This window comes from Oncorhynchus masou, chromosome 31 (assembly GCF_036934945.1).
Source record: "Oncorhynchus masou masou isolate Uvic2021 chromosome 31, UVic_Omas_1.1, whole genome shotgun sequence".
In the NCBI taxonomy this organism is placed as follows: domain Eukaryota; kingdom Metazoa; phylum Chordata; class Actinopteri; order Salmoniformes; family Salmonidae; genus Oncorhynchus; species Oncorhynchus masou.
In genome coordinates this window covers 99,930,892-99,956,724 of record NC_088242.1, presented here as the reverse complement: position 1 = coordinate 99,956,724, position 25,833 = coordinate 99,930,892, and the positions used below count along the sequence as shown (strand labels likewise).

The following is a 25,833-nucleotide window of genomic DNA, read 5'->3' as shown; positions in this document are numbered from 1 at the left end:
TGTGTGTGTGTGTGTGTGTGTGTGTGTGTGTGTGTGTGTGTGTGTGTGTGTGTGTGTGTGTGTGTGTGTGTGTGTGTGTGTGTGTGTGTGTGTGTGTGTGTGTGTGTGTGTGTGTGTGTGTGTGTGTGTGTGCGTCACCAGAAAAGAGAGGGGTTCTGTCAACTCCTTCAGCAGATGAAGAACAAACACTCGGACAAGCCTGAGCCAGATATGATCACTGTGTTCGTTGGTACCTGGAATATGGGTAAAATGGCCGCCTTCGATGTCTACATTAACTAAAATACATAGAACAATCTACCCAGTGCATCAATTTGTTGATAATAAATACTTCATTTATCAATTAGTATCAATATTGTTCGATATCGATATTGCTACTTCAGCTCAGTCGATAATTATTTTGCTCAAGAACTCAACAGCTAATTACACATTGATTGATTGGGACAATTAAACAACTGATTGATTGATAATTACCATCTTCCTCCAGGTAACGCCAGCCCCCCCCACAGCATTGCATCTTGGTTCCAGTGTAAGGGTCAGGGCAAGACCAGGGACGACACGGCCGATCACATTCCTCATGACATCTATGTGATCGGGACTCAGGAAGATCCCCTGGGGGAGAAGGAGTGGATCGACACACTGAAGAGTGCATTGAGAGGAACCACCAACATCAGCTTCAAACAAGTCAGTTACTATCTCAACACTCAGTGCCAGTTTCCAGGACACATATTAAACCTAGTCCTGGACTACAAAGCACTTTCAATTTAGATTTTCCATTGACTTTGCTAGGCTTAATCTGAGGACAAGGCTTAATCTGAAGACAAGGTTTAATCTGAGGACAAGGTTTAATCTGAGGACAAGGTTTAATCTGAGGACAAGGCTTAATCTGAGGACAAGGTTTAATCTGAGGACAAGGTTTAATCTGAGGACAAGGCTTAATCTGAGGACAAGTTTTAATCTGAGGACAAGGTTTAATCTGAGTCCGGGAAACCTCCCCTTAAAGTATAGTTCCTTAATCCTGATTTCTACACTGGTATTAGGTAGGTTACACATGACATCTAATCTCATCCACCTGAGGTGGCTGTATATGTGGTTGCAATTAAGCCTTGGGACATTACATTTAAAAAAATGACAGTGACTGTCAGATTGTAATAGAATTCACCATAAAAAAAGAAGATTAATTTTTTATTTTTTTATTTATTTATTATTATTTTTTATTTTTTTACCTTTATTTAACCAGGCAAGTCAGTTAAAAACAAATTCTTAAAATATGTGTTTTATTGTAATTATTATGTGTTATATTTTGTTCAGATAGCCATCCAAACCCTATGGAACATCCGGATCGTTGTGCTAGCCAAGCCAGAGCACGAAAACAGAATCTCACACATCTTCTCAGACAGCGTTAAGACAGGGATCGCCAACGCACTGGGTAAATCCCATCATCTCACTGCAGACCTATCAGCTCACTGCAGACCCATCCACCCACTGCAGACTCATCCACCCACTGCAGACTCATCCACTCACTGCAGACTCATCCACCCACTGCAGACCCATCCACCCACTGCAGACTCATCCACCCACTGCAGACTCATCCACTCACTGCAGACCCATCCACCCACTGCAGACCCATCCACCCACTGCAGACTCATCCACCCACTGCAGACTCATCCACTCACTGCAGACTCATCCACTCACTGCAGACCCATCCACCCACTGCAGACTCATCCACCCACTGCAGACTCATCCACTCACTGCAGACCAATCCACCCACTGCAGACTCATCCACCCACTGCAGACTCATCCACCCACTGCAGACCCATCCACCCACTGCAGACTCATCCTCTCACTGCAGACCCATCAATTCACTGCAGACCCATCAATTCACTACACACTCTTTGGCCCAATTTCCCAGACACAGATGAAACCTAGTTCTGGTTTAAAATGCATGTGCAATGAAGATTTTCCAATGAAATTGCTTTTTTAGTCCAAGACTAAACTTAATCTGTGTCTGGGAAACTGGCCTTCTTTTTATGAACAGCCGAGACGATGAAAGGCACAAACAGTAGAGAGGCCTAACGTCACATTCATGTTGTTTTTCCTTTATGTTCCAGGAAATAAGGGAGCAGTGGGCGTGTCCTTCATGTTCAACGGTACTTCCTTTGGCTTCGTCAACAGTCACCTGACTTCGGGGAGCGAGAAGAAGCTCAGGTGAGCTACAGGGATTAAAAAATGGCTGACAAATTATATAATCAGAATGTAACAATCCTCAAGCATTTTAAATAGTTCTGACCCCTAGAAACCCGTTTATGTTGAAAGCAAAATGGAGCTAAATCAAAAAAGAGTGTATTTATTCCACTGACACAATATCAGAATATTTAGCATTTCCTCAAAGTGCCTCTAAACTCTTACAAGGTTGTTTTGGGGGGTGGTTGTTTTATGCTCCAGTATTATTTAGGATGTCTGTTGTTATTTGTGGCCTGTCTGCTCTATTTCTTGAATAGCCTTTAACTGGTTCTGTTAATTTCTGTTTGATGAAATAAGGAACACAAAGATATGAGTCTGCATATTGCAAAAAATAGCTAAACGTGAGAAAAGAAGATACCATCTCTTCATATCTCAAGTACTTGAAAGCAAGACATTTATTTTCTCAACATTTATTTCTCTTACCAGACGCAACCAGAATTACGTCAGCATCCTACGTTTCTTGAATCTTGGAGATAAGAAACTGCATCCCTTTGACATCACACATCGATTCACTCATCTGTTCTGGTTCGGGGATCTGAATTATCGAATCGAACTGCCATCCACAGTAAGTCGAACTAGCATAGCAGTTAACGCTGGATGTGGAGATTGTATTGTAATGAAATTTGGGGGGGGGGGGATAGCCTGACCGGGACTCTAACCTGGGTCCAGCGACTGTCAACTCAACCTTAACCGTTATGCTAAGAGATCTGAACCTTTTAAAAGAGGCTGTGTTGGGTTAAGGTTGCTACAGTATCAACAGCTCTCAACTGCTCTATCGACTATCAACAACTCTCAACTGCTCTATCGACTATCAACAGCTCTCAACTGCTCTATCGACTATCAACAGCTCTCAACTGCTCTATCGACTATCAACAACTCTCAACTGCTCTATCGACTATCAACAACTCTCAACTGCTCTATCGACTATCAACAACTCTCAACTGCTCTATCGACTATCAACAGCTCTCAACTGCTCTATCGACTATCAACAGCTCTCAACTGCTCTATCGACTATCAACAGCTCTCAACTGCTCTATCGACTATCAACAACTCTCAACTGCTCTATCGACTATCAACAACTCTCAACTGCTCTATCGACTATCAACAACTCTCAACTGCTCTATCGACTATCAACAGCTCTCAACTGCTCTATCGACTATCAACAACTCTCAACTGCTCTATCGACTATCAACAACTCTCAACAACTTCATCACCCCCATCAGACACACATAACTGCACCACATATCACACTTTCACAAAATGTATGAATACATGGGAAGGTCAATCAGATGTGTGATCATAATCACTAGCTGTGTATTGCTGCTTTCCATGTTGTTTGTTGTCTGTAGCTTGTGAGTTGTGGAAACACTTTGTTGCTTTTGTGAATTTTGTCTTGTTGCTTTTTGGCCATTGTTGCTCTGTCTGTATGCTACGTCTTGCTTGTCCTATGTTGCTCTGTCTGCATGCTATGTCTTGCTTGTTCTATGTTGCTCTGTCTGCATGCTACGACTTGCTTGTTCTATGTTGCTCTGTCTGTATGCTACGACTTGCTTGTTCTATGTTGCTCTGTCTGTATGCTACGACTTGCTTGTCCTATGTTGCTCTGTCTGTATGCTACGTCTTGCTTGTCCTATGTTGCTCTGTCTGCATGCTATGTCTTGCTTGTTCTATGTTGCTCTGTCTGTATGCTACGTCTTGCTTGTTCTATGTTGCTCTGTCTGTATGCTACGTCTTGCTTGTCCTATGTTTCTCTGTCTGTATGCTACGTCTTGCTTGTTCTATGTTACTCTGTTTGTATGCTACGTCTTGCTTGTTCTATGTTACTCTGTTTGTATGCTACGTCTTGCTTGTCCTATGTTGCTCTGCGTGTGCTCACTGCTCAATGATTGTCTATATTGTAATTGTTTTTAATAACCTGCCCAGGGACTGCGGTTGAAAATTAGGCGAGAGCAGTCGTACAGTATATACATATGAGATGAGTAATGTAGGGTATGTAAACATTATATAAAGTTGCATTGTTTAAGTGACTAGTGATACATTTATTACATCCAATTATTACTTATTAAAGTGGCTAGAGATTGAGTCTGTATGTTGGCAGCAGCCACTCAATGTTAGTGGTGGCTGTTTAACAGTCTGATGGCCTTGAGATAGAAGCTGTTTTTCAGTCTCTCGGTCCCAGCTTTGATGCACCTGTACTGACCTCGCCTTCTGGATGATAGCTTGGTGAACAGGCAGTGGCTGGGGTGGGTGTTGTCCTTGATGATCTTTGTGGCCTTCCTGTAACATCGGGTGGTGTAGGTGTCCTGGAGGGCAGGTAGTTTGCCCCCGGTGATACGTTGTGCAGACCTCACTACTCTCTGGAGAGCCTTACGGTTGTGGGCGGAGCAGTTGCCGTACCAGGCGGTGATACAGTCCGACAGGATGCTCTCAATTGTGCATCTGTAAAAGTTTGTGAGTGTTTTTGGTGACAAGCCAAATTTCTTCAGCCTCCTGAGGTTGAAGAGACGCTGTTGCGGCTTCTTCACCACGCTGTCTGTTGGGGGGACCATTTTAGTTTGTCCGTGATGTGCACGCCGAGGAACTTAAAACTTTCCACCTTCTCCACTGCTGTCCCGTCAATGTGGATAGGGGGTGCTCCCTCTGCTGTTTCCTAAAGTCCACGATCATCTCCTTTGTTTTGTTGACGTTTGAGAGGTTATTTTCCTGACACCACACTCCGAGGGCCCTCACTTCCTCCTTGTAGGCCGTCTCGTCGTTGTTGGTAATCAAGCCTACCACTGTAGTGTCGTCTGCAAACTTGATGATTGAGTTGGAAGCGTGCTTGGCCACGCAGTCGTGGGTGAACAGGGAGTACAGGAGAGGGCTGAGCACACACCCTTATGGGGCCCCAGTGTTGAGGATCAGCGGGGTGGAGAAGTTGTTTCCTACCCTCACCACTGTGGGGCGGCCCGACAGAAGGTCCAGGACCCAGTTGCATAGGGCAGGGTCGAGACCCAGGGTCTTGTGATTAATGACGAGTTTGGAGGGTACTATGGTGTTAAATGCTGAGCTGAAATCAATGAACAGCATTCTTACATAGGTATTTCTCTTGTCCAGATGGGATAGGACAGTGTGCAGTGTGATGGTGATTGCATCGCCTGTGGACCTATTGGGGCGGTAAGCAAATTGGAGTGGGTCTAGGGTGTCAGGTCGGGTGGAGGTGATATGGTCCTTGACTAGTCTCTCAAAGCACTTCATGATGACGGAAGTGAGTGCTACGGGGCGGTAGTCTTTTAGCTCAGTTACCTTTCTTGGGTACAGGAACAATGGTGGCCCTCTTGAAGCATGTGGGAACAGCAGACTGGGATAGGGATTGATTGAATATGTCCGTAAACACACCAGCCAGCTGGTCTGCGCATGCTCTGAGGACGTGGCTAGGGATGTCGTCTGGGCTGGCAGCCTTGCGTGGGTTAACACGTTTAAATGTTTTACTCACGTTGGCTGTGGTGAAGGAGAGCCCGCAGGTTTTGGTAGAGGGCCGTGTCAGTGGCACTGTATTGTCCTCAAAGCGAGCAAAGAAGTTGTTTAGTTTGTCTGGGAGCAAGACATCAGTGTCTGCGATGGGGCTGGTTTTCTTTTTGTAATCCGTGATTGACTGTAGACCCTGCCACATACGTCTGGTGTCTGAGCCGTTGAATTGCGACTCTACTTTGTCTCTATGCTGACGCTTAGCTTGTTTGATTGCCATGCGGAGGGAATAGCTACACTGTTTGTATTCGGTCATGTTTCTGGTCACCTTGTCATGATTAAAAGCTGTCATGTCTTGTTATGTCTGTTCCTGTCCTTTCTCTTCACTCTGTCTCTCTCTGCTGGTCTTTTTAGGTTACCTTCTCTGTCTCTCATTCTTCAGCTGTTCTACATCTCCCCTAACTAGCTCATTCACTCTTTCCCACCTGTTCTCCCTTCCCCCTCTGATTAGGTCTCTATTTCTCTCTCTGTTCCTGCTACTTTCAGTGTCTGATTCTTGTTTGTGTTTTTGATGCCAGAAGCAAGCTGTCGTCGCGTTTGCTTCCACCTTGTCCTATCCTGTCGGAGTCTGCCTGGCAGGTGCATCCTGCATTATACTAACGTTCTTTTTGTTCCATTGACTACGTTGGAAGAGGATTTATGCCATTCCTGTTTTCATTAAAGAACTCTGTTTTCTGTTAAAACCGCTTTTGGGTCTTCACTCAAGTACATAACAGAAGAATCAGACCAAGAATGGACCCAGCGGCTCCGGACCCTTTTCACTCCGCCGTCGAGATCCAGGGAGCGATGCTAGGCAGACACGAGGAGGAATTGTCTGCTGCTCGACATGCCGTTGAGACCCTGGCCGTCCAAGTCTCCGACCTCACAAGACAGGTTCACCAACTCCACCTCGATCCACCGCACACTTCCAGGGTTTCCGAGTCTCCGGAGCCCAGGATCAACAACCCGCCGTGTTACTCTGGGGAGCCCACTGAGTGCCGCTCATTCCTCACTCAGTGTGATGTGGTGTTCTCTCTCCAGCCCAACACTTACTCCAGGAGCGCAGCCCGCATCGCCTACGTCATTTCTCTCCTTACCGGACGGGCGCGTGAGTGGGGCACGGCAGTCTGGGAGGCGAGGGCTGAGTGTATTAACCAGTATCAGGACTTTAAGGAGGAGATGATACGGGTTTTTGACCGTTCTGTTTTTGGGGAGGAGGCTTCCAGGGCCCTGTCTTCCCTATGTCAGGGAATCGATCCATAACGGATTATTCTATTGAGTTTCGCACTCTCGCTGCCTCTAGTGACTGGAACAGCCGGCTTTGCTCGCTCGTTTTCTGGAGGGTCTCCTCGTCGAGGTTAAGGATGAGATCCTCTCCCGGGAGGTTCCTTCCAGTCTGGACTCCTTAATAGCTCTCGCTATTCGCATAGAGCGACGGTTTGATCTTCGTCGCCGAGCTCGTGGTAAGGAGCTCGCGTTCTCCGTTGCTCCCCTCTCCACATCACTGCCACCTGCCGCATCACTGCCACCCTCCTCCGCCGGCTCGGATGCTGAGCCTATGCAGCTGGGGGTATCCGCATCTCGGCCAAGGAGAGGGAACGGAGAATCACCAATCGCCTCTGTCTCTACTGCGGCTCCGCTGGTCATTTTGTCACCTCATGTCCAGTAAAAGCCAGAGCTCATCAGTAAGAGGAGGGCTACTGGTGAGCGCAACTACTCAGGCCTCTCCTTCTGGATCACGCACTACCTTTCCGGTCCATCTCCGCTGGCCCGGTTCATCTGCTTCCTGCAGTGCCTTGATAGACTCTGGGGCGGAGGGCTGTTTTATGGACGAGACCTGGGCTCGGGAACATGACATTCCTCTCAGACAGTTAGGGAGCCCACGGCCTTGTTCGCTTTAGATGGTAGTTCTCTCCCCAAGATTCAGCGTGAGACGCTGCCTTTAACCCTCACTGTCTCTGGTAATCATAGCGAAACCATTTCTTTTTTAATTTTTCGTTCACCTTTTACACCTGTTGTTTTGGGTCATCCCTGGCTAGTGCGCCATAACCCTTCTATTAATTGGTCTAGTAATACTATCCTATCCTGGAATGTTTCTTGTCATGTGACCTGTTTAATGTCTGCTATCCCTCCTGTTTCCTCTGTCTCTTCTTCACAGGAGGAGCCTGGCGATTTGACAGGGGTGCCGGAGGAGTATCACGATCTGCGCACGGTGTTCAGTCGTTCCAAGGCCACTTCTCTCCCTCCACACCGGTCGTATGACTGTAGTATTGATCTCCTTCCGGGAACTACTCCCCCGGGGTAGATTATACTCTCTGTCGGCTCCCGAACGTAAGGCTCTCGAGGATTATTTGTCGGTTTCGCTCGACGCCGGTACCATAGTCTCCTCCTCCTCTCCCGCCGGAGCGGGGTTTTTTTGTTCAGAAGAAGGACGGGTCCCTGCGCCCATGCGTGGATTATCGAGGGCTGAATGACATAACAGTTAAGAATCGTTATCCGCTTCCTCTTATGTCTTCAGCCTTCGAGATCCTGCAGGGAGCCAGGTTTTTCACCAAATTGGACCTTCGTAACGCCTACCATCTCGTGCGCATCAGGGAGGGGACGAGTGGAAGACGGCGTTTAACACTCCGTTAGGGCACTTTGAATACCGGGTTCTTCCTTTCGGCCTCGTTAACGCTCCAGCTGTCTTTCAGGCACTAGTTAACGACGTCCTGAGAGACATGCTGAACATTTTTGTTTTCGTTTACATGGACGATATCCTGATTTTTTCACCGTCTCTCTCGATTCATGTTCAGCACGTGTGACGCGTCCTCCAGCGCCTTTTGGAGAACTGTCTTTATGTGAAGGCTGAGAAGTGCACTTTTCATGCCGCCTCTGTCCCTTTTCTCGGTTCCGTTATTTCCGCTGAGGGCATTAAGATGGATCCCGCTAAGGTCCAGGCTGTCATTGATTGGCCCGTTCCTAAGTCACGCGTCGAGCTGCAGCGCTTTCTGGGCTTCGCTAATTTCTATCGTCGTTTCATCCGTAATTTCGGTCAGGTGGCAGCTCCCCTCACAGCCCTTACTTCTGTTAAGACGTGCTTTAAGTGGTCCGTTTCCGCCCAGGGAGCTTTTGATCTTCTTAAGAATCGTTTTACATCCGCAGCTATTCTTGTTACACCTGACATCTCTAGTCAGTTTGTTGTTGAGGTTGACGCGTCAGAGGTGGGCGTGGGAGCCATTCTTTCTCAGCGCTCTCTCTCTGACGGCAAGGTCCATCCTTGCGCGTTTTTCTCTCATCGCTTATCGCCGTCAGAACGTAACTATGATGTTGGTAATCGCGAACTGCTCGCCATCCGCTTAGCCCTAGGCGAATGGCGACAGTGGTTGGAGGGGGCGACCGTTCCTTTTGTCGTTTGGACTGACCATAGGAACCTTGAGTACATCCGTTCAGCCAAACGACTTAATGCGCGTCAGGCTCGTTGGGCTCTGTTTTTCGCTCGTTTCGAGTTTGTTATTTCTTATCGTCCGGGCTCAAAAACACCAAGCCTGATGCTTTATCTCGTCTCTTCAGTTCTTCTGAGGTCTCCACCGACCCCGAGGGGATTCTCCCTGACGGGCGTGTCGTCGGGTTGACTGTCTGGGGAATTGAGAGGCAGGTAAAGCAAGCACTCGCTCACACTCCGTCGCCGCGAGCTTGTCCTAGGAACCTTCTGTTCGTTCCCGTTCCTACTCGTCCGGCCGTTCTTCAGTGGGCCCACTCTGCCAAGTTAGCCGGCCACCCCGGCGTTGGGGTACGTCGCTTCCATTCGCCAGCGTTTCTGGTGGCCCACTCGGGAACGTGACGCGCGTCGATTTGTCGCCGCTTGTTCGGTCTGCGCGCAGACTAAATCTGGGAACTCTCCTCCTGCCGGCCGTCTCAGACCGCTTCCCATTCCCTCTCGACCGTGGTCTCACATCGCTTTAGATTTTATCACCGGACTGCCTTCATCAGCGGGGAAGACAGTTATTCTTACGGTTGTCGATAGATTCTCTAAGGCGGCTCATTTCATTCCTCTCGCTAAGCTCCCTTCTGCTAAGGAGACGGCTCAGATCATTATCGAGAATGTTTTCCGAATTCATGGCCTTCCTTCTGACGTCGTTTCCGACAGAGGCCCGCAGTTCACGTCTCAATTTTGGAGGAGTTTTGCCGTTTGATTGGGGCTTCCGTCAGTCTCTCGTCCGGCTTTCATCCCCAGTCTAACGGTCAAGCCGAACGGGCCAATCAGACTGTTGGTCGCATTTTACGCAGTCTTTCTTTTCGTAACCCTGCGTCTTGGTCAGAACAGCTCCCTGGGCAGAGTACGCCCACAACTCGCTTCCCTCGTCTGCTACCGGTCTATCTCCTTTTCAGAGTAGCCTCGGGTACCAGCCTCCGCTGTTCTCATCTCAGCTCGCCGAGTCCTGCGTCCCCTCCGCTCAGGCTTTTGTCCAGCGTTGCGAGCGCACCTGGAAGGGGGTCAGGTCGGCACTTTGCCGTAATAGGGCGCAGACTGTGAGGGCCGCTAATAAGCGTAGGACCAGGAGTCCTAGATATTGTTGCGGTCAGAGAGTATGGCTCTCCACTCAGAACCTTCCCCTTAAGACAGCTTCGCAAGTTGGCCCCGCGGTTCATTGGTCCGTTCCGTATTTCTCAGGTCATTAATCCTGTCGCAGTGCGACTTCTTCTCCCGCGCTATCTTCGTCGCGTTCACCCGGTCTTCCATGTCTCCTGTGTTAAGCCCGTTCTTCGCGCCCCCGCTCGTCCCTCCCCCCATCCTTGTCGAGGGCGCACCCATCTACAGGGTTCGTAAGATTTTGGACATGCGCCCTCGGGGCCGTGGTCATCAGTACCTAGTGGATTGGGAGGGGTACGGTCCTGAGGAGAGGAGTTGGGTTCCCTCTCGGGACGTGCTGGACCGTTCGCTGATCGATGATTTCCTCCGTTGCCGCCAGGTTTCCTCCTCGAGTGCGCCAGGAGGCGCTCGGTGAGTGGGGGGGTACTGTCATGTCTTGTTATGTCTGTTCCTGTCCTTTCTCTTCACTCTGTCTCTCTCTGCTGGTCTTTTTAGGTTACCTTCTCTGTCTCTCATTCTTCAGCTGTTCTACATCTCCCCTAACTAGCTCATTCACTCTTTCCCACCTGTTCTCCCTTCCCCCTCTGATTAGGTCTCTATTTCTCTCTCTGTTCCTGCTACTTTCAGTGTCTGATTCTTGTTTGTGTTTTTGATGCCAGAAGCAAGCTGTCGTCGCGTTTGCTTCCACCTTGTCCTATCCTGTCGGAGTCTGCCTGGCAGGTGCATCCTGCATTATACTAACGTTCTTTTTGTTCCATTGACTACGTTGGAAGAGGATTTATGCCATTCCTGTTTTTCATTAAAGAACTCTGTTTTCTGTTAAAACCGCTTTTGGGTCTTCACTCAAGTACATAACAAAAAGCAGTGGTTCACGCTTTCTGTTTTGGCAAATGCTGCCATCAATCCACGGTTTCTGGTTGGAGAAGGTTTTAATAGTCACTGTGGGTACCACATGCACTTGCTAATAAACTCCCTCACCAAATCAGTGTATACATAAATGTTGTTGTCCGATGTTATCCAGAACATATCCCAGTCCACGTGATCAAAGCAATCTTGAGGCGTGGAATCCGATTGGTCGGACCAGCGTTGAACAGACCTGAGCACGGGCGTTTCCTGTTTTAGTTTCTGTCTATAGGCTGGGAGCAACAAAATGGAGTCGTAGTCAGATTTGCCGAAAGGAGGCCGAGGGAGGGCTTTGTATGCATCACGGAAATTAGAGTAGCAATGATCCAGAGTTTAGCCAGACCGGGTCGCACATTCGATATGCTGATAAAATGTAGGGAGCCTTGTTTTCAGATTAGCCTTGTTAAAATACCCAGCTACAATAAATGCAGCCTCAGGATATGTGGTTTCCAGTTTACATAGAGTCCAAGGAAGTTCTTTCAGGGCCGTCGAGGTGTCTGCTTGGGGGGGATGTACACAGCTCTCAACTGCTTTATCGACTATCAACAGCTCTCAACTACTGCTCATCTAAATTTGTATTCATGTGCTTATTGAATGTGCTGTTACATACCAAGTAAGTAAGCGTAAGCAAGCAAGTTGTGTAAAGGACATGGACCAGAGGAGTGCACTACTTTTTAAAACGTTTTTTTTTTTAACCAAAGGCCCTGATCTACAGTTGTTCACTAATATAGGGATGAGGGTGCCATTTGGGATAAAGCCAGCATGCAGTTCATGTTCCCTATTTCTCTTGCAGCAGTTAGGCTAAATAGAGACAGTGCTGTTCTGATGACATCACTGTGCAGGAAGAGAGAGCAGCTACTTTGCATTGTGTTCCCTTAACAGGAAGCCGAGAGCATCGTGACCAAGATCAAACAGCAGCAGTACCAGGAACTGCTGTGTAGAGACCAGCTCACCATTGAGAAAGGAGAGGGGAAGGTATTCCTACACTATGGTAAGACATGGCCACTAGCAACATACATTCTGTCATAGCTAACTATGACTAAAGTAAATTAAACTTCACTAGGCTATATGATGTGTATGGAAAATGTGAGGATGAAATTGGTGGTCAAGTGATTTTGATGAAAGTAATGCATTTCTATGTCAAAGCCATGGTCATTGAATGGGCACAACTAGCCATTGAGTGAACACATCTACAGCATGTTAGCCTTGGTAAACTATGGGCTTGCTAGCCCCAGAGCCATGACTCTAGCTAGCCCTGCCAGAGAGTAAACTATAGGCTAGCTAGCACTACTAGAGAGTAAACTATAGGCTAGCTAGCCCTACCAGAGAGTAAACTACAGGCTAGCTAGCCCTACCAGAGAGTAAACTATAGGCTAGCCCCAGAGCCATGACTCGAGCTAGCCCTACCAGTAAACTATAGGCTAGCTAGCCCTACCAGAGAGTAAACTATAGGCTAGCCCCAGAGCCATGACTCTAGCTAGCCCTACCAGTAAACTATAGGCTAGCTAGCCCAAGAGCCATGACTCTAGCTAGCACTACCAGTAAACTATAGGCTAGCTAGCCCTACCAGATAGTAAACTACAGGCTAGCTAGCCCTACCAGAGAGTAAACTACAGGCTAGCTAGCCCTACCAGAGAGTAAACTACAGGCTAGCTAGCCCTTCCAGATAGTAAACTACAGGCTAGCTAGCCCTACCAGATAGTAAACTACAGGCTAGCTAGCCCTACCAGATAGTAAACTATAGACTAGCTAGCACTACCAGTAAACTATAGGCTAGCTAGTTCCTGAGCACCACTTCACCAGGTCAAATTCCTGGTACATGTACATATAATTGACAGATAATGGTGATTCTGACATCTCTCTCTATTTTTTTATTATTTAATCTCATCACAGATGAGGAGGAGATCACGTTCGCGCCCACGTATCGTTTCGAGAGAGACACACGCGAGAAATATGCCTACACCAAGGCCAAAGCCACAGGGGTAGGTTTACTGTGTCTGTTTGCTGAGATGCTGTATGGTACAGGTGGCCCTCATACAGTAGAGGACATAAGCAGATATCTGAGAGCACAAGTCCACAGCTTGGCTATTTATTATTTTACCTTGTAGAGGAAGTCCCAAATGGCATCCTATTCCATACATAGCCCATGGGGCTCTGGTCTAAAGTAGTGCACTATACAGGGAATAGGGGCTCTGGTCTAAAGTAGTGCACTATATAGGGAATAGGGGCTCTGGTCAAAAGTAGTGCACTATATAGGGAATAGGGGCTCTGGTCAAAAGTAGTGCACTATATAGGGAAAAGGGTTCCATAGAGCTCTGGTCAAAAGTAGTGCACTATATAGGGAATAGGGTTCCATAGAGCTCTGGTCTAAAGTAGTGCACTATATAGGGAATAGGGGCTCTGGTCAAAAGTAGTGCACTATATAGGGAATAGGGTTCCATAGGTCTCTGGTCTAAAGTAGTGCACTATATATTGAAAAGGGTGCCATTTGGGACACACATGGGTCTCTGAAACCACCATTAGAAAGATGACATGGTCTTGGATAGGCCTGCCATCAAACCAATGCTGATTTTTCAGAACGACTGAAATATAAAAGATTCTCCCTCACAGACTAAATACAATCTACCATCATGGTGTGATCGCGTTCTACGGAGGTCCTACCCCTTGGTGCATGTGTTCTGTCAGTCATACGGTGAGAGTACTGCCATGAGAATTGATTCATTGCAATTAACGAACAAAATATATGGTCTCATTTTAGTTCATGTTATTACCAATTCTATCATTTTTGCAACCTCTCTTGAAGGGTGCACCAATGACATTATGACCAGTGACCACTCTCCAGTTTTCTCCACATTTGAAGTCGGGGTTTCATCACAGTTTGTCTCCAAGCACGGTACAGTTTTTTTTACTTCGCTAGACAACTACAGCTGTCTGTGTTTGACTAAAGCAAGTGTGTCTGACATCGCTGTATTTTACGAAATGATCTACCCTCAGAAGAAGATGTTCTAGTGTTTTACCGAGTGCAAATCTATGGACAAAGACAAATGCCTTTCCAATGATCTTTCTATCTTTTCTTTCCAGATCCCAACAGTGTGTCTCAGGGTGGGATCAAGTTCATGAACTGTGTTGCCACCCTCATGACAAAGTCCAAGACCAAGTTCTTCATCGAATACCACTCCAGCTGCTTAGAGAGTAAGACTGGGCTACTTCCATTTTCCATCTGACCACAGTGGTCAGTGGATCATAGGATAACACATATCAAGCGTTATCAAGCGATAAACATATCAAGCGTTTCAACTGAACTGGAGACTAACTCACAGTGACTCCACACTAGCCTGAGTGCTATAGTACGAAGCAAACTAGACCTACTCAGGTTTTTATAAAGCTAGCTTCAGTTAGCTTCACATTCCAGATCAGGCTTTTATAAAATTGTATTTATTTATTTCACCTTTATTTAATTAACCAGGTAGGCCAGTTGAGAACAAGTTCTCATTTACAAGTGCGACCTGGCCAAGATAAAGCAAAGCAGTGCGACACAAACAACAACACATGGAATAAACAAACATACAGTCAACAATACAATAGAGAGAGTCTATGTACAGTGTGTGCAAATGAGGTAGGATAACGAAGGTAAGGCAAAAAATAGGCCATAGTGGCGAGATAATTACAATATAGCAATTAAACACTGGAGTGATAGATGTGCAGAAGATGAGTGTACAGGTAGAGAACTGGGGTGCAAAGGTGCAAAATATATCAAATAGATAACAGTATGGGGATGAAGTTGTTGGATGGGCTATTTAGAGATGGGCTATGTACAGGTGCAGTGATCTGTGAGCAACTCTGACAGCTGGTGCTTAAAGCTAGTGAGGGAGATATGAGTCTCCAGCTTCAGTGATTTTTGCAGTTTGTTCCAGTCAAATTGCAGCAGAGAACTGGAAGGAAGGGCGGCCAAAGGAGAAATTGGCTTTGGGGGTGACCAGTGAAATATACCTGCTGGAACGCGTGCTATGGGTAGGTGCTGCTATGGTGACTAGTGAGCTGAGATAAGGCAGGGCTTTACCTAGCAGATACTTGTAGATAACCTGTAGGTTTGGCGACTAGTATGAAGCGAGGGCCAATCAACGAGAGCGTACAGGTCGCAGTGGTGGATAGTGTATGAGGCTTTGGTGACAAACTGATGGCACTGTGATAGACTGCATCCAATTTGCTGAGTAGAGTGTTGGAGGCTATTTTGTAAATGACATCGCCAAAGTCAAGGATTGGTAGATTAGTCAGTTTTACGAGGGTATATTTGGCAGCATGAGTGAAGAATGCTTTGATGCTGAATAGGAAGCCGATTCTAGATTTCATTTTGGATTGGAGAAGCTTAATGTGAGTCTTGAAGGAGAGTTTACAGTCTAACCAGACACCTAGGTACTTGTAGTTGTACACATATTCTAAGTCAAAACCGTCCAGAGTAGTGATGCTGGACAGGCGGGTAGGTACGGGCAGCGATCGGTTGAAGAGCATGCATTTAGTTTTCCCTGCGTTATGAGCCGTTGGAGGCCACGGAAGGAGAGTTGTATGGCATTGAAGCTCGTCTGGAGGGTTGTTAACACAGTGTCCAGAGAAGGGCCAGAAGTATACAGAATGGTGTCGTCTGCGTAGAGGTGGATCAGAGACTCACCAGCAGCAAGAGCGACATCATTGATATATACAGAGAAAGGAGTTGGCCCGAGGATTGAACCCTGTGGCAACCCCATAGACTGCCAGAGGTCTGGACATCAGGCCCTCCCTCGATTCGACACACTGAACTCTGTCTGCAAAGTAGTTGGTGAACCAGGCGAGGCAGTCATTAGAGAAACCAAGGCTGTTGAGTCTCCCGATCAGAATGTTGTGATTGACAGAGTCGAAAGCCTTGGCCAGATCAATGAATACGGCTGCACAGTATTGTCTCTTATCGATGGCGGTTATGATATCGTTTAGCGTGGCTGAGGTGCACCCATGACCAGCTCTGAAACCAGATTGCATAGCGGAGAAGGTACGGTGGGATTCGAAATGGTCGGTGTCTGTTTGTTAACTTGTTAACTTGGCTTTCGAAGACCTTAGAAAGGCAGGGTAGGATAGATAGGTTTGTAGCAGTTTGGATCTAGAGTGTCATGACCGCGGCAGCTTTCCAATCTTTGGGGATCTCGGACGATACGAAAGAGAGGTTGAACAGGCTAGTAATAGGGGTTGCAACAATTTCGGTGGATAATTTTAGAAAGAGAGGGTCCAGATTGTCTAGCCCGGCTGATTTGTAGGGGTCCAGGTTTTGCAGTTCTTTCAGAACATCAGCTGACTGGATTTGGGTGAATGAAAAATGGGGGAGGCTTGGGCAAGTTGCTGTGGGGGGTGCATGGCTGTTGACCGGGGTCGGGTAGCCAGGTGGAAAGCATTGCCAGCCGTAGAAAAATGCTTATTGAAATCTCAGTTATCGGTGTTGACAGTGTTTCCTAGCCACAGTGCAGGGGGCAGCTGGGAGGAGGTGCCCTTATTCTCCATGGACTTTACAGTGTCCCAGAAGGAGGTGCTCTTATTCTCCATGGACTTTACAGTGTCCCAGAAGGAGGTGCCCTTATTCTCCATGGACTTTACAGTGTCCCAGAAGGAGGTGCTCTTATTCTCCATGGACTTTACAGTGTCCCAGAAGGAGGTGCTCTTATTCTCCATGGACTTTACAGTGTCCCAGAACTGTTTGGAGTTAGAGCTACAGGATGCATATCGCGGGGGGCTATTCAATGCTAATGCAGAATGCCACAGGATGTTTTTGTGCTGGTAAAGGGCAGACAGGTCTGGAGTGAACCAAGAGCTATATCTGTTCCTGGTTCTACATTTTTTTTAATGGGGCTTATTTAATTAAGATGGTGAGGAAAGCACTTTTAAAGAATAACCAGACATCCTCTACTGACGGAATGAGGTTAATATCCTTCCAGGATACCCGGGCCAAGTTGATTAAAAAGGCCTGCTCGCTGAGCGTTTGACAGTGATATGAAGGGTGGTCGTTTGACCGCAGTCCCATTACGGATGCGGTTTTATAAAGCTAGCCAGCATCAGTTAGCGTCACATTCCAGATCAGGCTTCGATAGTGGATAATGTCTGTCTGCTGCTAACTCTAGCGGGTTTGTAACTGTGTGTGCTCGTTGAACACCAGACCAAAGATAGGTACAGTATGAAGATAGGCAGAAACTGCTTCTCCAATAGAAATCCCCGATCACACTTGTAGGCGATGTCATGGCGACGTTGGCTAGCTAAGCTCATGCACAGAAACATGTCATGGGGTCTAACGGTCGACTCTCGCCCAACTGCGCATGTGGCACTCTTTCGATATAAGGTTTTTGACTAAAATTGACGTGTCAGTTTGTCACGCTCACGAGGTTGGAGTCATAACAAGTTCCACTACTTAATAATCTACGTTGTTTTTCCTTTAGCGTGCAAGAAAATTAACAACTAAGAAATCATTTTTCACTCCTCTCATTGACTTCTCAAACCCCGGTCTGGTCTGTTTCGCAAAAGCATTCCCAGAACGTTCGAACTCTTCGTTGAGACAAAAACATCACTTCATAGACAAGTCAGCGCCACATTTGAATTTGTGCAGAAATCAAAATGAAAGAAAAGTGATCTTGCAAATTCACCAGACGATGTTGTGAAATAGACTCTTAGAAGGGTCGTCTTTATTTTATTACTTATAGGCAAGTAGTGGTTAGAGCATTGGGCCAGTAACCAAAAGGTTGCTAGATCTTATTTTGTGTGCTTAACAACGCAAAACCACATTTCCCTACTCCTATCTGTGGAACAGCTTGTTGTGTTCTGGCTATAGACATACAGTATAATCCATTGAAGGGGTTTATACTACCTCTAACCCTGGCAGTTTGACTGTTAATCTCATGGGAACACTAGCAATGGCTGCCCGTTTTAACTTCAATGGGAACAGACATCTATGGATTATGTTTGTGGTTGGTTGCAGCTGTCATTTGACTTTTGCAAATTTCAGAATACAATTGTGCAAAAAAAATATACAGTTTCATGACTAAATTATTATTACTATATGATAGGTATTTTAATTAACATTCTTTTCTTCTTTTTTTTTCTTCTTTTTTTACACACAAAACGATTTGATGAATAAAATATTTAATCAGTTGTCTTCCTCAAATGACGAGGATGACGATACAATCTTTGTGAGAGGGTGGGAATCTGATTTCATTGGTCATCAACTCACAGCTCAGACATTTCATTCGGGATAGTGGAGTTAGCCCTGAGTTAGCCTGCCCTGGACCAGGTTAGTTCTGGATACAGGATAAACAGAGTTAGCCCTGAGTTAGCCTGCCCTGGAGCAGGTTAGTTCTGGATACAGGATAAACAGAGTTAGCCCTGAGTTAGCCTGCCCTGGACCAGGTTAGTTCTGGATACAGGATAAACAGAGTTAGCCCTGAGTTAGCCTGCCCTGGACCAGGTTAGTTCTGGATACAGGATAAACAGAGTTAGCCCTGAGTTAGCCTGCCCTGGACCAGGTTAGTTCTGGATACAGGATAAACAGAGTTAGCCCTGAGTTAGCCTGCCCTGGACCAGGTTAGTTCTGGATACAGGATAAACAGAGTTAGCCCTGAGTTAGCCTGCCCTGGACCAGGTTAGTTCTGGATACAGGATAAACAGAGTTAGCCCTGAGTTAGCCTGCCCTGGACCAGGTTAGTTCTGGATACAGGATAAACAGAGTTAGCCCTGAGTTAGCCTGCCCTGGACCAGGTTAGTTCTGGATACAGGATAAACAGAGTTAGCCCTGAGTTAGCCTGCCCTGGACCAGGTTAGTTCTGGATACAGGATAAACAGAGTTAGCCCTGAGTTAGCCTGCCCTGGACCAGGTTAGTTCTGGATACAGGATAAACAGAGTTAGCCCTGAGTTAGCCTGTCCTGGACCAGGTTAGTTCTGGATACAGGATAAACAGAGTTAGCCCTGAGTTAGCCTGCCCTGGAGCAGGTTAGTTCTGGATACAGGATAAACAGAGTTAGCCCTGAGTTAGCCTGCCCTGGACCAGGTTAGTTCTGGATACAGGATAAACAGAGTTAGCCCTGAGTTAGCCTGCCCTGGACCAGGTTAGTTCTGGATACAGGATAAACAGAGTTAGCCCTGAGTTAGCCTGCCCTGGACCAGGTTAGTTCTGGATACAGGATAAACAGAGTTAGCCTCAAGGTCCCAGATCTAAGTAGTATATATCCCTCAGGGTCCCATATCTACGTAGTATATAGTCCTCAAGGTCCCATATCTACGTAGTATATATCCCTCAAGGTCCCAGATCTACGTAGTTTATAGTCCTCAAGGTCCCAGATCTACGCAGTATATAGTCCTCAAGGTCCCAGATCTACGTAGTATATAGTCCTCAAGGTCCCAGATCTACGTAGTATATAGTCCTCAAGGTCCCAGATCTACGTAGTATATAGTCCTCAAGGTCCCAGATCTACGTAGTATATAGTCCTCAAGGTCCCAGATCTACGTAGTATATAGTCCCCAAGGTCCCAGATCTACGTAGTATATAGTCCCCAAGGTCCCAGATCTACGTAGTATATAGTCCCCAAGGTCCCAGATCTACGTAGTATATAGTCCCCAAGGTCCCAGATCTACGTAGTATATATCCCTCAGGGTCCCAGATCTACGTAGTATATATCCCTCAGGGTCCCAGATCTACGTAGTATATAGTCCTCAAGGTCCCAGATCTACGTAGTATATAGTCCTCAGGGTCCCAGATCTACGTAGTATATATCCCTCAGGGTCCCAGATCTACGTAGTATATATCCCTCAGGGTCCCAGATCTACGTAGTATATAGTCCTCAAGGTCCCAGATCTACGTAGTATATAGTCCTCAAGGTCCCAGATCTACGTAGTATATATCCCTCAAGGTCCCAGATCTACGTAGTATATATCCCTCAAGGTCCCAGATCTACGTAGTATATAGTCCTCAAGGTCCCAGATCTAAGTAGTATATATCCCTCAGGGTCCCATATCTACGTAGTATATAGTCCTCAAGGTCCCATATCTACGTAGTATATATCCCTCAAGGTCCCAGATCTACGTAGTTTATAGTCCTCAAGGTCCCAGATCTACGCAGTATATAGTCCTAAAGGTCCCAGATCTACGAAGTATATAGTCCTCAAGGTCCCAGATCTACGTAGTATATAGTCCTCAAGGTCCCAGATCTACGTAGTATATAGTCCTCAAGGTCCCAGATCTACGTAGTATATAGTCCTCAAGGTCCCAGATCTACGTAGTATATAGTCCCCAAGGTCCCAGATCTACGTAGTATATAGTCCTCAAGGTCCCAGATCTACGTAGTAAATAGTCCTCAAGGTCACATATCTACGTAGTATATATCCCTCAAGGTCCCAGATCTACGTAGTATATATCCCTCAGGGTCCCAGATCTACGTAGTATATATCCCTCAAGGTCCCAGATCTACGTAGTATATATCCCTCAAGGTCCCAGATCTACGTAGTATATAGTCCTCAAGGTCCCAGGTGTAGTTGTTTTGCAATCTCTTACTATTCATCGTCATGCCAAACTGGATTTGGCACAAACAGATCTGGGATCAGGCTAACTGCACACATCCTGTCCACAGAATTTGTCAAGAGCTCAGAAGGAGAGAACCAAGATCACTCTGATGGGAACATCAAGGTTCGGTTTGGAAATCAAGTTGAGGTAAATTGACATTTTGACGCTTCTTTCAAGTACAATACTAAAGCTGATTGTCTTACGATATGGTGTATTTGATGCAAAAGAGTTGTTGACTGTCTAAACCCCTGTTGTGTCTTTTTACAGCTCGTCCCTATCATCTCAGACCCGGAGTATCTGTTGGATCAGCACATTCTCCTGTGTGTCAAGTCCACAGACTGTGATGAATCCTATGGTGAGAAAGTAGGACAACTGTGGTCTGTTTGGAACGACTCGTTGTTAGAATGACACAGACCACATTTGGGCTGGTGTAAATACTAGTCTAAGTTTGTGACTCTTGATCATCTAGTTCTGTCTTCGTCTACCTCCGTCTAGCGCCGTCTGTCTCAGTCTGTCTACGACTGTCTACAATTGTCTACGTCTGTCTACAATTGTCTACGTCTGTCTACAATTGTCTACGTCTGTCTACAATTGTCTACATCTGTCTACAATTGTCTACGTCTGTCTACAATTGTCTACGTCTGTCTACAATTGTCTACGTCTGTCTACGTCTGTCTACAATTGTCTACAATTGTCTACAATTGTCTACGTCTGTCTATGTCTAGCTCTGGCTTTCTTTTGTCTTGTCTCATCACTGCAACTCCCGTACAGACTCGGGAGAGACATGCGTCCATCCGAAACACAACCCAACCGCACTGCTTCTTAACACAGCGTGCATCCAACCCGTAACCCAGACAATCCGCCCTGCTTCTTGACACAATGCCAACTTAACCCGGAAGCCAGCTGCACCAATGTGTCGGAGGAAACATCGTACACCTAGCGACCTGGTTAGCGCGCACTGCGCCCGGCCCGCCACAGGAGTTGCTAGTGCGCGATGAGACAAGGATAACCCTGCCGGCCAAACCCTCCCTAACCCAGACGACGGGCCTCCCGGTCACGGCCGGCTGCGACAGAGCCTGGGCTCGAACCCAGAGTCTCTGGTGGCACAGCTAGCACTGCGATGAAGTGCCTTAGACCACTGCACCACCCGGGAGGCCTTTCTTCGTCGAGCTCTGTCTTTCTTCGTCGAGCTCTGTCTTTCTTCGTCTAGCTCTGTCTTTCATCGTCGAGCTCTGTCTTTCTTCGTCTAGCTCTGTCTTTCTTCGTCGAGCTCTGTCTTCGTCTAGCTCTGTCTTCATCTAGCTCTGTCTTTCTTCGTCTCTGTCTTTCTTCGTCTAGCTCTGTCTTCGTCTAGCTCTGTCTTTCATCGTCTAGCTCTGTCTTTCATCGTCTAGCTCTGTCTTTCATCGTCTAGCTCTGTCTTTCATCGTCTAGCTCTGTCTTTCATCGTCCAGCTCTGTCTTCATTTAGCTCTGCCTGTCTTCATCTAACTCTGTCTTTCTTCATCTAGGGGGGACTCATTCTGATTGGCTGCGCCCATGCCCAGTCATGTGAAATTCATAGATTAGGCCCTAATTTATTTATTTCAATTGACTGATTTCCTTATGAACTGGAACTCAGTAAAATCTTTGAAATTGTTGCATGTTGTATTTATACTTATGTTCAGAATAGTTCTGTCATCAAGCTCTCAGAGAGGAAAAGACAGCTTCTTACAATCCTCCTCTCCTCTTCCTCTTCTCTCCTCCTCTCCTCTTCCCTCCCTCTTCTCTCCTCCTCCTGCCCCTCTTCTCTCCTCTTCTCCTCTCCTCCTCTTCTCTCCTCCTCTCCCCTTCCCTCCCTCTTCTCTCCTCCTCTTCTCCTCTACTCCTATTCTCCTCTCCTCCTCTTCTCCTCTACTCCTATTCTCCCCCTCCTCTTCTCTCCCCCTCCTCTTCTCTTCTCTCCTCCTCCTCTCCTCTTCCCTCCATCTTCTCTCCTCCTCTCATCTTCTCTCCTCCTCCTGCTCACCTCTCCTCTCCTCTTCTCGACTCCTATTCTCCTCTCCTCCTATTCTCCTCTTCTCTCCTCCCCCTCCTCTTCTCTCCTCCCCCACTTCTCTCCTCCTCCTCTTCTCTTCTCTCCTCCTGCTCTTCTCTCCTCCTCTTCTCTCCTCTTCTCTTCATCTTCTCCTCTTCTCTCCTTCTCCCCTTCTCCCCTCCTCTTCTCTCCTCCCCTCCTCTTCTCTCCTCCCCTCCTCTTCTCTCCTCCACTCCTCTCCTTCTCTCCTCCTCTCCTCCTCCCCTTCTCTCCTCCTCCCCTTCTCTCCTACTCCTCTTCTCTTCTCTCCTCCCCTTCTCTTCTCCTACCCTTCTCTCCTCCACTTCTCTCCTCCTCTCTCCTTCTTTCCTCCTCTCCTCTTCTCTCCTTCTCCCCTCACCTTCTCTCCTCCACTTCTCTCCTCTCCTTCTCTCCTCCTACCCTTCTCTCCTCCACTTCTCCCCTCCTCTTCTCTCCTTCTTCTCTCCTCCTCTCTTCTTCTCTCCTCCTCTCATCTTCTCTCCTCCCTCCTTTTCTCTTCTGTCCTCCTCCTCTTCTCTCCTCCTCCTCTTCTCCACTTCTTCCCTCTTCTCTCCTCCTCCTCCTTCTCCTGCTCCCTGACATGGTGTCATCCCTACAGGAGAGGGCTGTGTGGCTCTGCGAGCGGCAGAGTCCTCCTACACAGAGTTCCACGTGACGCTGACGCACCACGGCGAGCGGACGGGCACCCTGACAGGGGGAGTACAACTGCGTACTTCTGGGGGCAAACAGACCGAGAAGTTATACGGTGAGAGGCTGAGAACCGATGTCATGAGAGGCCTCCGCCTACCAGAAGAGTATGCCTCATTAGAAACCTTTTTGTCTTGGGTGCAAATGCCAACTCAGATCCACAAACAGCTAACTACAGTACAACCCAGTGATAATTCACTTTGGCTAATAAGTAGCTATTAACGAGATGGTAAGTAGTGAATTTTTTTTTAAATGTAATCTATTACTAGAAGACAGTGTGGTTGGAATGTACCGCTGATGTCTCAACAAAATGTTTTCTCTTGTTGCTAAACACACTCTTCCTTTTTCAGATTTCATCCAAGTGGAAAGGGATGATTCTGGTGCCCCAAAAGGAAAAGGAGTGGATCCCAACAACAAGTGAGCAGTCTCTCTCTTCACTCATGGCTATTTTTACAATCTTGTGATCTCAGTTCAATTGTGAGATCAGGACATCTGGTTATTTCTCCTGTTCAATAGGTTCGCTTTTCCTCATCCCACTGATATCACCAACCCCAGTTACATGGGGGTGGGCTACAAGTCTGTAGGTGTGACAGACAGGGGCTGGAGCTACAGCATGTCCCTCAGATCAGGCTCCGGAGGTGGGGGTGGTGGTGGGCACGGGGGCAAGGACCAGACCTCCATCTTTCCCAGAAAGACTGTCTGCGACCACATCGCTGTGCGAAGCCCCACAGGAAAAGCAGTGGATAATGTGTACGTTAATCAAACACCAAAAAACATCTACCGCTTTTTATAGTTTTACAAACTCTCTGACAGGCCGGGGTTTTCAGTCCATTGGTCCGGGAGAACGACACTTGGTAAATTGGAGGGAATTTGTTGAGGACTTCTAATATGTGGATTCACGTTATTTAGGTATACTTGGGACTGAACAATATTGCTTTCCCTCACAGAGTAGACAATGTACTGAGAGCGAAGAGATGAATTGATACCTCATTGTGAAGCTGAACTCTGAATGACCTGGGTGTGTGTGTGTGTCCTGTCTTCCAGGGGTGAGGACGGGAAGCCAGCGGAGATGTTTGACAACCCTCTGTACGGCTCCATGGGGAAGTCTGGAGGAGGAGCTAAAGACTCACCAGACCCTCAGTCCTCCAAGGACCACCTGACCGCTCCAGACCCCTACTTCTCCTTCCCCAAACCCTCTGACCAGGACCCTGACCGCCCCCCGGTCCCCACCCCGCGTAACCGCTCTTACACCTGTTCTGAAACCAAGCCCCCGTCCTCCGCCCCTACCTCCTTCACCTCCCTCCATCCCCTGTCCTACACCAAGAACCCTGTGAAACCGTCACGCTCCGAGGGGGGCATGGTACTAACGGCCAATAAGCCGCCTCTGCCCATGAAGTCCCGCCCAGGCCAGGCGGAGGCCACGTCCATTAAGCCCAGAGACTACCGAGACAGCTCGGAGCTGCCCAGCAAACTCCGCCCAACTTCAAGGCCCATCCAGCCCCTCCCCAAAGAAGGTTAGACTCCACCCTCTGTTCACATATCAGGCAACCAAGTTGCTAATAGCTTCTGTTGTCATGTTTTTAAACTAAGGATACCGCAGAGGAAGAGGTTATGTACATTAAACTGTGCATAGTCAACACAACAGGCTGATGAAAACCAACATGGCCTTTCTTTCTGTAGTTGAAAACATTTCTCTTGTCCCCCCCCCCCAGCTCTTCATGAGACAACTCAACCCTCGAAGATGGGTCGTTCAGTGAAATGACTGACTGCTCCTGTCCTAGACATTGGAAGATGTTAAATGGGGGTGCTAGTGACAGATGATAACTCAATACAACGTCTCACCCAGTCACTCCACGGCTCGTCTCACCGACTCTCCCAAAAAACACGTTTCTGTACAAACTCGTCCTTCCTTTTCCAAATGCGTGAGACTATATTACTGGAAGTCCATAAGACCATTTTAGGAATTGTCTTCATGTCTCCTCTTTCGTCTCGTGGATATTTGTTGTTGTTGTAGAGTCCCCTCCTTATACAAAGTGTCATTGTTCTGTTTTTGCGCAGACGTTGACCCCCACAAGAACTCTTTAGATTACAGGAATCATTTTGAAGACTTTTGAAAACAATCTGAATGTGTGTTCCTTGTATCTGGTGTTTGGTCAAATCAGTACTATTAAACTAAAAGGAATCAGACTCACCTGCCTCTCCATTTCATTTGATTATTCACTTATCACATCTGCTTTGAGCCTATCTGTGTGGCACACAGTTACTATTCAGTTTACGACAGCCCAGTGTCCAACTATCCATTATATATTTTTTTAGGAGACTGAAA

The 25,833-nt window shown here is 47.1% G+C and overlaps 1 protein-coding gene across 2 annotated transcripts in view; it reads left to right on the top strand.

Annotated features, from left to right (window-relative positions):
• Nucleotides 1-25,694, top strand: part of LOC135524815 (phosphatidylinositol 3,4,5-trisphosphate 5-phosphatase 1-like) — an 81,023-nt gene extending 55,329 nt beyond the window's left edge. For both annotated transcript variants that reach the window (XM_064952662.1, XM_064952663.1), the window contains 17 exons: nt 142-244; nt 485-681; nt 1,309-1,426; nt 2,109-2,205; nt 2,668-2,806; nt 12,086-12,194; nt 13,097-13,185; nt 13,814-13,895; nt 14,007-14,096; nt 14,285-14,395; nt 20,830-20,909; nt 21,030-21,117; nt 23,419-23,565; nt 23,858-23,924; nt 24,024-24,257; nt 24,552-25,021; nt 25,220-25,694. In XM_064952662.1, the coding sequence (XP_064808734.1) occupies nt 142-244; nt 485-681; nt 1,309-1,426; nt 2,109-2,205; nt 2,668-2,806; nt 12,086-12,194; nt 13,097-13,185; nt 13,814-13,895; nt 14,007-14,096; nt 14,285-14,395; nt 20,830-20,909; nt 21,030-21,117; nt 23,419-23,565; nt 23,858-23,924; nt 24,024-24,257; nt 24,552-25,021; nt 25,220-25,269 (2,271 nt within the window). In that variant the 3' untranslated portion in view covers nt 25,270-25,694. The remainder of the gene's footprint in view (nt 1-141; nt 245-484; nt 682-1,308; nt 1,427-2,108; nt 2,206-2,667; nt 2,807-12,085; nt 12,195-13,096; nt 13,186-13,813; nt 13,896-14,006; nt 14,097-14,284; nt 14,396-20,829; nt 20,910-21,029; nt 21,118-23,418; nt 23,566-23,857; nt 23,925-24,023; nt 24,258-24,551; nt 25,022-25,219) is intronic.
• Nucleotides 25,695-25,833: the final 139 nt, after the last annotated feature.